Genomic DNA, 12723 nt, shown 5'->3' on the forward strand with positions numbered 1-12723 from the left:
TATCAAACGTGTGAAGTTTGGGGCAGATCGGACATTGCTTGCCTGAGTTACAGCAACTTCCTGTTTCATGGCAAAACATTGAATTTTGTCAGGCTGCCAGGGACACGCCCTTTGACGAAAACTCAAGATCTTCGCAAGTTAGCATCGCAAAGGCCTTATGATTACACTCACCATATTTGAAGATGATCCGATTAAAACTGTAGGAGGAGTTCGTTAAAGTACGAGGCCTGAAAATGGCTGCACAAACTGCACAAAACTCGTAAAGGAAATTCAAAATGGCTGACTTCCTGTTGTGTTTAGGACTTTGCTCCAAGATACTTTTTTGTAGGTATTGGCACATTACATAAATGTACCGAATTTCATACACGTACGTGAAATGGTGTGGGAGGGGCGCGTTGTTGAAATTTTATAGGTGGCGCTATCGAGCCATTTTGGCACACCCAATTCTGAAACCCATATCAGGGCCCATATTCTCAAAGTGCCATTTTAGTCTTAAGTGCTGAGAATTCATTAAATTTACTCCTACTTTCAAACTTAAGTATAAAAGCAAGTTATCAAATTCCTTAAAGCTAAGAATCACTCTTACTCTCCCAGTTATTTAAGACCGCTGGAGAGGTCTCTCAAGTGGTTAGGAGTTGCCAGTAGGGGCTTGTGATGGAGCTGAGGAGACAGAGACGTGCGGCGAATCTTTCAGGAGAGGAAGAATGTTCTTGAAATGTTTGACGACGAGCAGTTAATAAAACGGTTACATTTCTTTTCCTCAGTTATTCAAACAGAAATGAGCAAAGAATATTTACATTACCAAAGAACATCATAACTGACTTCAGTCTAGCGCGAGTATTATATGCTCTTTAAAAACACTCCCGTTATAATCAGTGAAGCTACCTACACTGTATCATGAATAAATCTCTTACCCCTTATTTTCACTGCACACGTCTGCGGTGCATTATGACTCCGACACACCGGAGCTGATCCCGGCTACTCGCCATCCGCGCCGCGGCAAGTTTCTGAAGCGGCTCTCTGCGCTGCATCACTAAAGATAGGTGCCTATATTTTTGACGGATAATAATAATAATAATCGTCTTGCTGTCGTCAAAGAAATCAGCAACAGGCGATATCTCTGACTATCGTCAATACACGATAGTATCGTCTACCGGCACAACCCGAAATTGAAGGTTGTGATGACGATTCGTTTCCTTACCATAATGTATTCTCTTGAAAATTCTTTATTGTCAAATGTGTGTTGAATGTAAACTCTTATAATTTAACCATTCTCAGATAAATTCACATTGAATATTCTTAAATAAGGAAATCTATTCAGTAATTGGTCCATGCGTATTTCGTCATCCAAAATCCCGTTTGTGTCACAGCAAAGTGTCGTGAATCAACTCTAAGACTGACACTTAACATTTAGTCCTACACTTCGCTTAAATTACAACTGAGATGCTTGATAACTAACTTTTAAGCGCAGCTTTGAGCCAAGAATTTTTTTTACACTTTAGTCAATTCTTAGCAGTGTTCTTGAGAGTAATTCTCAGAGGCTTGATAAATACGGGCCCTGATCTCAAGTAGACGAGGGAGACTCATTCCCGTTCACAACTGCTGTTTTAATACATCTCTACTGTCTACTTTCAACCACTTCTGTCCTGATTTCTTTTGAGGGGAGTCTGGGCCAGTGTATGTGGGCTTTTTCTGATCTTTTGATCTAATATTGTGAAATAAGCTCACGCAATTTACATATGAACTGAATTCTGTGGGGTTTCCCCCATACCCCCAGGCCCAAAAAAAAAACTATTTTTGAAACGTTTACTGCATGGATAAAAATTTTTGCTACACATATCAGTCAAAATTGCGCTGAAAGAAAAAAAAAAACATTACCCATAAGTTGTCAGCAAATCCTTTAAATTTTACCGGTATTCAGAACAGAATAAGATACAAATCAGAAAATATAAGTAGCTATAAAATTATAGTACAAAATTATATATACGATTATAAAATACACAAATTATAATGGCATTTGTTATAAACAACATAGGCCTATAAACATCTAGCAATGCTATAAATGATGTTGTGTGCATGCAAGAGGATATTGTACGGATGTTGTCCTTATCACAGCAGAAAAAACTAAAATATTCACAATAAGAACAAAACTGTGCCTTAGTAAAATAAAGAAAGCAAACAGGATGCGCTTTCATCCGTCTCTGTTTACTTAAACTTGTGGTACTATAAAAATGAAACAAAACTTGTTGATAATTATGATAATTTATGATAATCATTTAACTGAAACATATTTTATGTAGGCCTATTCATTATATTCCTATCATATGTCATTTTATTCTGGTTTTTTTTCAGTTTTCTCCTGTTGCTTATGCACATGCTAATCTAAACCACTGAATTGAAAAACTTTTAATGTTAATGGGTCATATATACTTATCCATTGTAATTTAATATAAATCTAATTTAACATTCTAATTTTGTTGGTTAATGGATAGGAAATGAGCATGGTAATTTTTAAGAATTAGCTCAGTCAGCGGAGAGTAGGCGGTCTTTAGCAGCTGTTCGAACGCATTCCACACTACGAGCGTAGTCCAGTCGAATGCATTTTCCACTACCTCTGGAAGTGGTCGAAAGTGGACAAGCTCAAAACCTTTAGACCCCGTTCACACCTGTATTTAGCGCTGTCCACTTCTGATCGGATCGACGAAAACACATCTTAATACCAGGTGTGAACAGGGCCTTAATTGTAAATATGAATATGATCTATCACACTTGACAGTTCTCTGGTCTTATTTTATTTGTTGTCATTGTCTATCTTTTTAATGAATTCTGCTTTTCCATTCTCATATTGAATTAATTGACTGAATTATTGAAATAATTTACTAAATCCACCCTCTTTTCACTATTGTAACAGTTAAAGAAAAACTCACGGCAGACCCTGACAGTGAAATTGCCACAACTAGTTTACGAGTCTCACTCATGTGTCCAGTAAGTTGCTGCCTTCATGAGATCTTAGCTGACTCATGAACGTCACTTTAAATAACAGTTTTTATTGTTTGTTTTGTGCGCTGATGTTGTACGGTAAAAAAAAGAATAGTGTGTGACCAAAAAAAATCCTCTCTTCATATAGCTTGGCAAGATGCGTCTTACGGTACCCTGCCGAGCTGTCACCTGTTCTCACCTGCAGTGCTTTGATGCTGCTCTATACCTGCAAATGAATGAGAAGAAGCCCACCTGGATCTGTCCCGTCTGTGACAAAAAAGCCACATATGAGAGTCTGATTATAGATGGGTGAGATTACTTTCACTATAACTGAAGTGGTGAGAAACACTCAGCCTCTTTAACCACAGTAAATCATTGAATTGTTTTGCGTTTATTGAGAGTAATTTCCATTAAGTAAACTAGGCACTCTCTACTTGTCAGGCTCTTCATGGAAATACTTAATGACTGCACAGATGTTGATGAAATCAAGTTTCAGGAAGATGGGACTTGGTGTCCAATGAGACCAAAGAAGGAGACGTTGAAAATGTCATCTCCATGTATCCCAAAAATTGATTGTAAGGTTCATTAACCTTTTAAAATGTGTGAGCACTCTCTGTGTGTGTGAGGTTTTAACTAATTATATATATGATTACCATGTTTGATGCATTTTTAAAGTGATTCATGACCTCTCAGGCGCTGTCCCAGTGCGGCAAAGTGCAGTGGTGCCACCCCCAGAAACCAGCAGCACAAAAAAAGGAGACGTAATCGACCTCACGCTAGAGAGCTCATCTGATGATGAAGAGGACAGTGATCCTCCTCTGAAAAAGCGCTGTGTCTACATGTCAAAGGCTGAGGAGATGCACAACAAAGGGTTTGTCTTTTATTGATTCACTAGAAATCAGACCAGACATTTCTGTGTACCTCTTCTTTAAGCCTTGCCCTTTCGTGACCATATTTTGAATGAACCCTGAACTTTACAATAATCAAATTACCCATGGTGATGGGAAACCTTGAGATATCAGGGAATTCTAAAAATGTAATCTCTAGACCTGAAAAAGTCGTAGTCAGATTGCTAAAAGCTTTTAACCCCTTAGCATTCCTGTAAAATTTCCCTAAAACGCCTAAAAAGGTATACCCAAAGTAAATGACATGCTGTTCTTGAACCATTTGGAGTATATGCATGGTTTTGGCCTCTTTTGAAAGGTGACACTCTGAGGTTTGTTCCTAAATGGAACAAACCTCAGTATCACTGTAAGTCTTACTGGTACTGAGTAATAGAACTTTGAACACACTGAAAAAGGAAAAAAAACATTCCACCTACATTTTTTTGTAAACAGATGCCTGCAGATGACTAGCTGGGAGCTATTAGCTGAAAAAGCTCCAGCACTTTCAACACAATACAGCTGTCACTGCTTAAGGGGAAGCTATTAGGAGCTGGAGTCGACTGTCACTTGGCTGCATGGATCATCAATAACCTCACTGACAGACCACAGTATGTGAGGCTACAGAACTGTGTGTCTGATGTGTTGGTTTGCAGTACAGGGGCCCCACAGGGCACAGTGCTCGCTCCTTTTCTTTTTACCCTGTATACATCAGATTTCATTTTTCACATCGGCAGGTCATCTCTGATTTTGTGAACTGGTGTGCATTAAACCGTCTTTACATTAATGCCAGCAAGACAAAGGAGATGGTGATCGTTTTTCGCAGGAAGACATCACAGATTATACCGGTGAACAGCCAGGGTTTGAACATTGAGCTGGTGGCAACATACAAATACCTGGGTGTTCACCGCAACAATAAACTGGACTGGTCCAACAAAACTGAGGTTCTGTACAAGAAGGGCCAAAGTCATCTTCACTTGCTGAGGAGACTGAGGTCATTTGGTATGTGCAGTTTACTGTTGAAATCTTTCTATAAAACTGTGGTGGCTTCTGCGATCTTTTATGTGGTAGTCTGTTGGGAACTACTGGAAGCACTGAGGGGGATAGAAAAAGACTTAATAAATGGGTAAAGAGGGCCAGCTCGATCCTGGAATGTCCTCTGGACACCATTGAGGAAGTGGGGGAGAGGAGGGTGTTAGCTAAGCTGAGCTCCATTATGGATAACATCTCTCACCCCCTGCATGAGACTGTGGGGTCCTTGACCAGTTCTTTCAGCAACAGACTGGTGCACCCACAGTGCAAGAGGGAGCGCCACCGCAGGTCCTTCCTTCCAATAGCAGTCAGACTCTTTAATTGCAACAACAACAATATGTAGCACTATTACAGTATACCTGCACTGTATTATCTGTTCCATATTTATTTTTATTTCAAATTTTTTTTTTTCTTGTTTTTTTGTGGCTCTGGAGCTGCTGTAGTAAGTGAATTTCCCCCGTGTGATCACAGCATGAAGCTTTGTTGGCGGTCTGACAAAGACACTGCTGTGTTGATTGTATCTTAAAATGGTTTGCATCATTCGAATCACAAGAATCTCAGCTTTCCAAAGATATGTGACATGTTTAGTTTAGTTTTTTTTTTTTTGAGTTGTATGTCACAAAGTTAACCCTCAAAAAAACGCAGTGTACCACAGTCGGTACAGTGGAACGCTAAACAGGTTTAAAAAATGAATAAAATGCTGCACTCAGTTTTGTTGCAAAATGTTTTATTAGCTTGAATTATCTATTATTATTATTATTATTAATTTTATAGCAATAACAATTGGGAAAAGCGTTAGTATTGCTACTATAGATACAGTAGATAAAATGATCTAGAATGATAAAAAAAAAAAAAACAATCTTCAAAACATTGAGTGCGGTGGAACCTCTATTTCTCTATGATGTCTCTATAATGTATTGGTTTTCATATTTTTCTGTTTCCTCTTTTAGGGTCCTGACTTACCAGCCATCAACTGTTCGGGTGCCAAATGTCCAAGCGCTAGACACCTCATACCTGACCTCCTCAATAGCGGACTACTCCGTTCCATTCCACCATTCTACCTTATCCACTATTCCCACAGATATGCAAAGTATGTACTTATCTAGTCTGCCATCCAATCAAGTATTCTTTCCTTCATGATCAAGATTTAACATGAAAACTAATGTTTGTCATACAACACGCATCTTTCCCAAAGGTCTTGATTTATTTTCTCTGATTCAAGGGGATCCACAGGTATATTCTTTCAAAGAAATATTGAGACTGCATGTACTTTATGTATTTTAATAGTTTGCACAGCTGTTTACCACTAGTTTTATTTGTTTCTTCAGCAGCATTACAGAGGCCCCATATTTTTAGACAACCTCTCCAACAGCCTTCAGAGTGCCACCACCAGCACCAGCCTGGTTTCCTCATCAGCTCCGTATGAGACGGCAACCCATAGCAGCAGCTCGAGTCATGAGACGGGTGTCATTACGGGAGGATCTTCAGGCCTATCAGACATTATCTCACTAGACTGAATCCTGGCGCATCTTTATTGGCCAGTCACTAAAACAGTTATTTTCTACATTTAACTATGGACCTCAAGAATCGTGTTTTGACAAGGACCCAGAAGGACTGCTATGAAGATCTCTAAATGTTGTGGCTGAGACCGCAACAATGCTGTTCTAAAAAGCAAACCTGAATAAAGCTGTTTTCCCTTTGAATTGAGGAAACTGCCAAATACACAATGACTCTCCTCCATTAGCTATTTGATTGGAGGAGCAGAGTGAGACAAACGGCATAAATGAGTGGACTGGAAAGCTCAGACGAGTCTAATAATGGCACTCATCTAAATTGTATGTTTTGCATTGGCATTTCTGCAGTTGAACGGAAGCAGGTTTTCAGCGGCAGCTCAGTTTGTTGTCTCTTCGATATCAGCAGTGCAATTATTTTTTGTTACAAGACTTCAATTGCAGCAATAAAAAAAACGTACGTTGTATATTGTAAAATGTTTATTTGTTCACTTCATGTCTGATATCAAGGCAGAACGCCTAAGCAGATCTTTTTTTTTTATTTGTTTGTGGTTATTTGCTCAAGTGCCATCAGATTCCCTTTTGCTGATGTGGTAAACTTATTTTCAATCTGTAATTTTATATGAAAGGTTTTTTTGCTATCTGAGCACATCTTAACATTCACCTCAGAAACTGTAATATGCCCGTTTTTAAAACAAGGAGTAATCTGTCTAATTTCTTGTTTTTTGGTCAGTTTAATGAAAATAAATCCATGCATTGTTTTTTTTTGTTTTTTTTAGGATTATGCAAGTTTTTATATAGGATGGGGATCTTTTGTCTTTCAGAAATCTGCTTTAATTGTAAAATGGTTATTTACTTAATAGATATGAGTTGCGGTTTGAATTAATCTCAAATATCAACTGGTGCAGTTGCACCGGGCCCTGTGCTTGAGGGGCCCCCCGCGGCGAACGGACTGAGGGGGATACCACACCCTCCCCCCCCTCCCCAGAAAGCGATTGCGAACGGACCGAGGGTGGGCCGCGCTCCCTACCTCGCACCGGGCCCAGCATCAACTAAGGATGGCCCTGCTTACTGGATTATGAGCCATACAACATACTGTCAATTTGACTAAGTTTGAAGGCATGTAACAGGCTGTTTATTTCTTTTATAAGTTCCCCCTTGTTACGTGTACTATTTTTGAGTTGAACATGCTTATATTATAAATGTAAAAAAACAAAGATGTGCTGGAAATGTTGATAGTGCTTTTATTGAGCCTCCCAGTCAGCGCTGATGTTTTTAATTGACATAGCTTTCCATTGATAATGGTACAGGTAATGTTGTTGAGAATCTTGAATTCTTTGCCAAAAGGAGGACACAATTTAAGATAAATATACATCCTAAGACATGTAAACCAATACACAGTGATTCAAGCATTATTTCATATTCATTTGGAAGTTGAATTATTAAGTCCAGATAGCTGTGTTGTATTGGCTTTATGTATGGACACGTCCAGACAGGTTTACCGCGCCCAGATTTTATTTTCTGCCAAATTGTGCAGATTTTAATATTTAAATTAAGCTCTATTGATTTTCTGTGTAAACATTACGTAATACACTTGAATAGTCATCAAGTTAACATTGTAAGTTTAATGGCTTCAATCACCATGTACAATCCAGAGAAATTTATAGCTTGTCCAGGAAGTTGTCCAGTGCTGGGATGCCCTCCTTCAGACCTTTGCGTTTACGGGTCTCAGCCACAATTTGGCTAGGTTTGCTGTTTACGTCATATGGATCACCTGGCAAAATCTGCCAGTGGTCAAATATACACTGAGGGAAGGCCTGTCCACCTGTGTTAGACCTCAGGTCTGCTGTGAAGCCTGTACAGAAACAAATACAAGCAAATTATAGGCACCAAAGAAACAGAGGACTTTTATTTTTAAATTAACATCCACAATATATTAACATAGAAATGTATAACATTTGGGAACGCTAAAAAATGTGGGTCCCACTTTATATTAAGTGGCCTTAACTACTATGTACTTGCATTTAAATTAATCATTTGATACAATGCACTTATTGTGTACTTGTTTTTACATTGTACTTATATTTTTTAAAATACCTGCATGTAATTACATCTGTATTTGATTTCTGTAATTACATTTTGTAATTACACTGTTGATTCATCCCTTACACCATAACCCACCCTTAAACCTAACCAGATCACCAAACCTGTCCCTAACCACCCGTATCCCACCTCAATAGCAGCGACAGTGTTTTGCAATACAATATGAACACAATAAGTACACTCTACTTATTTTTTGATGCAAGTACATAGTAGTTAAGGCCACTTAATATAAAGTGGGACCAAAATTTGTTTAACTGCAATAACAAATGTGTTTATGTATTTTCACTATAAAAATGGTATAAATGCCTATTGCTGTCATTTTGAACAAACTTAACTTAAGCTGCCATCAGTGTGGATTATTAACTTACCAAATGATTCATTTACAGGTAGGTATGCCTTCACAACAAATATAGGTGTACCAGCCACTTGGGACTCCTCAAACACATGGCCTCTTTTTCTGTTCAGCACACCATAGATGCCGCCAACCACCTGCTCTGGGCACTGGAGGAGAAAAGGAAATGTATTAACATCAAGGTTGCTCTCTTGTTTTTCTGTTCTAGAAAACCACCATGTGTACCTGAATCTCGACCAGGTAAATGGGCTCCATGAGTCTTGGCTGTGCAGTGAGCACAGAAGCGTACAGAACTCTGCGGGCTGTGGGAATGATCTGACCGCCACCTCTATGAATGGCATCAGCGTGAAGAGTGACGTCATGAATGTCAAATCGTACTGCCCGCATGTTCTCTTCACAGAGTGCACCCTGGTAAAGTAACACAAAATAGTATCTCATTACTGTGTAGAAATGACTAAGCATAAATTAAAATACATAACCTGTCTTTACTCACTTCTTTGGTTGCCCACTGGAAACCGGCCACTACGCTGTCCTTTATCTCATTCAGATACTGAACGCCCTTTGTGATATCCACAAGGATGTTGGGCCCTGTGCCATCTGGTCCAAAGCACCAAATCTTACGGGCCTCAGCGACCTCCCATTCGTATTTCTCAGCCAGGTAGCGAGCTCTCTGTTTGAGCTCCTGTCGAGCGGTCACATCACCCTTATCGATGTCCTCGGCTAGGCCATCTGGGAGGGGCCGAGCTTTCATGTACAGACGATTGTGCTTGTTGGGAGACTTGGACAAGCAAACCTGGTCTGATTCTTCACTGACGGTTTCACGATATGACACAACTGGGTCTGATTTCTGCAAAAAAAAATGGCCTCAAGCTCTTAATGGAAAGGAATGAAGTAAAAAATATCTGTAAACTCATCAGTATTGTCATCCAAGCGCTACCTTCAGAGGGATGCAGGCATGATCTTCCTCAAGGTCTTTTAGGCAAATCTCCAGATGAAGCTCTCCAGCACCTGCTACAATGTGCTCACCAGACTCTTCAATGATACACTAGCAGAAGAAACTTGTGTTTGTTAATGGAAAGACTGAATTTTGTTTTCACCATCTTATTACCCTGCTAAGATATTCACCTGAACCATAGGATCAGACTTGGCCAGGCGTTTAAGGCCCTCTACCAACTTTGGCAGATCAGCTGGGTTCTTGGCCTCCACAGCAACTCTCACCACGGGACTAACACTGAACTTCATAATACGCATGTTGTGAGCATTTTCAAAAGTGGTAATGGTGCCAGTCTTAACTAGGAACTGATCAACCCCAACCAAACCAACAATGTTCCCGCATGGCACCTCTTCAATGGGCTCTACGTAGCGACCCATCATCAAGATAGTTCTGAGGAGGACATAGTGTGATCCTAATGTTAATAAGGGTAATGATCATCAAATCATCAATTGAGAATGACTTGTATTGTATATGTAATTGACAGCAGCAAACCTTTGGATTGGCTTTATGTACAAGTCCTCCTTTTTTCCTGGTGTGAAGTTTGGGCCCATGATGCGCACCTTCTGCCCTGTACAAACAACACCAGAGAAGACACGACCAAAGGCATAGAATCTACCCTTGTCGGTGGTTGGCACCATCTTGGAGATGTACATCATGAGAGGGGCTTTAGGATCACAGTTCTTTATACCTGAAAAGTCAAAGGTGGAATGTGAAAAAGCTGGCAAAAACGGATCTCCCTGACGTGTCAAACACCTCGCAATGTTAACACTCACCCATGGCGGCCTCATCATCTCCAGGACCCTCGTAAAGCAGTTCACAGCGGTACTTTTGGGCAGTGACAGGAGAAGGAAGATGGATGGTGATCATCTGGAGCAAAGCGTCACCTGCAGGCAACCAGCGGCGCATCACAGCCTGGAAGCATCGAAACAACCGTGTGTCAACAGCAACGGTAGAATTAGGGTGCAGATTCTCAGAAGTTTAGTTCTTTAGTTGTACCTTAAGTAGAGGTTTTCCTTCTTTTTCTTTGTCTTCTGCATCAAGCTTAACTTCAAGTTTCTCAATCAGTTTCTGGGTCTCTTCTTTTTTGAAATTCATAATGGCATCAAAAACCTGTGAAAGGAGTTCAAATAAGAGATGAGCTGTAAATGAGTCACAGTAGCAAGACTCGAGTGATAAGAAGAACTGATTTAAACGGAAACCTTAAAGATTGGATCCAAGACAAGCTGGCAGAAAGTACGAGGAAGCTTCTTGCCATCTGCATTGGCTGCCGATTTGCTGAATTTTCCACAAGAGGGATCAAAGTACCTGAAAAAGATGGCTTTGAGATAAAGAGTATTTTGTATATACACACAATTTATACTGGAAATCACATGGGCAGCTTAGACACTTACTTTTCTCCCCAAAGCTTTTTCATCATCTCCTCCACTTTCTTAGCCCGTTCTGCTGGAGGAAGGTCTGCTTTTTTCTTATCTCCTTTGGCAGCAAACTTGGCCACATACATCTCAGCAAACTGCTTCAGAGTAAAAGCCCAGCCATGGAGACCTGATCCAAATCCAACAGTCCCAATCACAGGGTCCACCTAAGGTACCCCCCAAATCAATAAGAAACAGATAAACAAAATCATTTATTTGACTCATAAAGTTGACTTTTCTGTCTCAACTGCTACTGATCTGTTACCATAATGTTTCCCATTGGTCCATGCTCTCCTTCACCGTAGGTTGAGATGATGACGTTAACATTCTCCACAATCCTCTGGAAGGTTTGGAAAAGCTCATCGGGTTCCAGCTGCAACTCGAGGAGGGCACGATCCATCTTGTTCATCATCAAGACAGGCTTGATGCGCTCTGCAATGGCTTGTCTCAAGACGGTTTCAGTCTGCACACATACACCTGTGGAACAATTCAAATTTTGCCTTTTTAAACTCACTTTTTGGTCAGACATCGAAATCTTACTATAAGGTTATACGATGAAACCATTAGTGTGGTTGAATGTTCTTATTGCATTTTAGAGGACTGCCTTCATTAGAGAAAAGAAGTGTGAACTTGATATCCTAAAATTAATTTGCCTTACCTGATACACAGTCTACCACTACAAGGGCACCATCTGTAACTCTTAGAGCTGCTGTCACCTCAGAAGAGAAGTCAACATGTCCCGGTGAGTCGATCAGGTTGATGAGGAAGCCAAAACCATCCTTGCACTGCTTAATGAAGGCTGAGTCATTCTCACCAAGCTCATAATATAGAGAGATGGCCCTGTGAGGGAAACATATGTAGAGGGTTTCAATGTTTGTAAAAAATGTCATTGTGGTATTTCCTCGATAAATAGACACTCGTGCTAGTTGATGAAAGAGCCATATCTCAAAAACTACAAGGTTTTATATCAACAGTCCACTAATGTGTGTTGAAAGAAAGTAATACTTTGCAAGGACAAATTACAATAATTACAATTCTATACATCAAAGAATCCTGGAAAATGTATTTCAACAAAAATATTAAGCAGCACAACATTGATAATAATAAAAAGTGTTCCTTCAACAGCAAATCAGCATATTAGAATGATTTCTGAAGAATCTTGTGATACTGAACACTGGAGTAATGGCTAATTTGAGACGTTTAAATAAATGTAAACTTTTTAAACAGGAATACCTACGTTGACTTTATGGTGATACATCTCTCCTGTTCATCTTTTCTGGTGTCAGTAAATCTGGTCTCTCCTGCACGTGCAGAAGCAATAATACCAGCCTTGCACACCAAGGAATCAGTGAGAGTAGATTTGCCATGGTCCACATGGGCGATCACAGACATGTTCCTGATGTTGGACTTTTTGTCCATGATTTCCCGAATCTGGTCTACCGTGAAGTTCACCTGAGGG

The 12723-nt window shown here is 39.8% G+C and overlaps 2 protein-coding genes across 6 annotated transcripts in view; one reads left to right on the top strand and one right to left on the bottom strand.

The window, feature by feature from the left end:
* Window positions 1–7149, top strand: part of LOC107708639 (E3 SUMO-protein ligase PIAS2-like) — a 14708-nt gene extending 7559 nt beyond the window's left edge. For 4 of the 5 annotated variants that reach the window (XM_016512924.1, XM_016512925.1, XM_016512922.1 and 1 more), the window contains 7 exons: window positions 2912–2985; window positions 3128–3288; window positions 3421–3554; window positions 3673–3850; window positions 5843–5982; window positions 6088–6125; window positions 6221–7149. In XM_016512924.1, coding sequence (XP_016368410.1) covers window positions 2912–2985; window positions 3128–3288; window positions 3421–3554; window positions 3673–3850; window positions 5843–5982; window positions 6088–6125; window positions 6221–6409 — 914 coding nt within the window. In that variant the 3' untranslated portion in view covers window positions 6410–7149. The remainder of the gene's footprint in view (window positions 1–2911; window positions 2986–3127; window positions 3289–3420; window positions 3555–3672; window positions 3851–5842; window positions 5983–6087; window positions 6126–6220) is intronic. The other variant, XM_016512923.1, reaches the window with a different exon arrangement.
* A 484-nt stretch (window positions 7150–7633) lies between these two features.
* LOC107708638 (elongation factor 2-like) lies at window positions 7634–12711 on the bottom strand. Its single transcript, XM_016512921.1, has 14 exons — window positions 12502–12711; window positions 11923–12104; window positions 11530–11741; window positions 11244–11431; window positions 11052–11157; window positions 10849–10962; window positions 10626–10764; window positions 10345–10540; window positions 9984–10242; window positions 9796–9903; window positions 9352–9705; window positions 9084–9266; window positions 8875–9007; window positions 7634–8258 (listed from the first exon to the last, which is right to left on the bottom strand). Exons 1-14 carry the CDS (start codon window positions 12681–12683, stop codon window positions 8065–8067), a joined length of 2550 nt encoding a protein of 849 aa, XP_016368407.1. The 5' UTR covers window positions 12684–12711; the 3' UTR covers window positions 7634–8064.
* Between the last annotated feature and the right edge of the window lie 12 nt (window positions 12712–12723).

This window comes from Sinocyclocheilus rhinocerous, unplaced genomic scaffold (assembly GCF_001515625.1).
Source record: "Sinocyclocheilus rhinocerous isolate Xijiao unplaced genomic scaffold, SAMN03320098_v1.1 scaffold1858, whole genome shotgun sequence".
NCBI classification, from domain to species: domain Eukaryota; kingdom Metazoa; phylum Chordata; class Actinopteri; order Cypriniformes; family Cyprinidae; genus Sinocyclocheilus; species Sinocyclocheilus rhinocerous.

Excerpts from the sequence above, each read along its gene's own strand:
- LOC107708638 (XM_016512921.1), bottom strand. The coding sequence starts at position 12,683 with ATGGACAAAAAGTCCAACATCAGGAACATGTCTGTGATCGCCCATGTG. Across the intron at positions 11,742-11,922 it reads AGTGGTAGACTGTGTATCAG|GTGTATGTGTGCAGACTGAA; the intron begins GTAAGGCAAATT and ends ATTGTTCCACAG. Across the intron at positions 10,541-10,625 it reads AGATGATGAGGCCGCCATGG|GTATAAAGAACTGTGATCCT; the intron begins GTGAGTGTTAAC and ends TTGACTTTTCAG.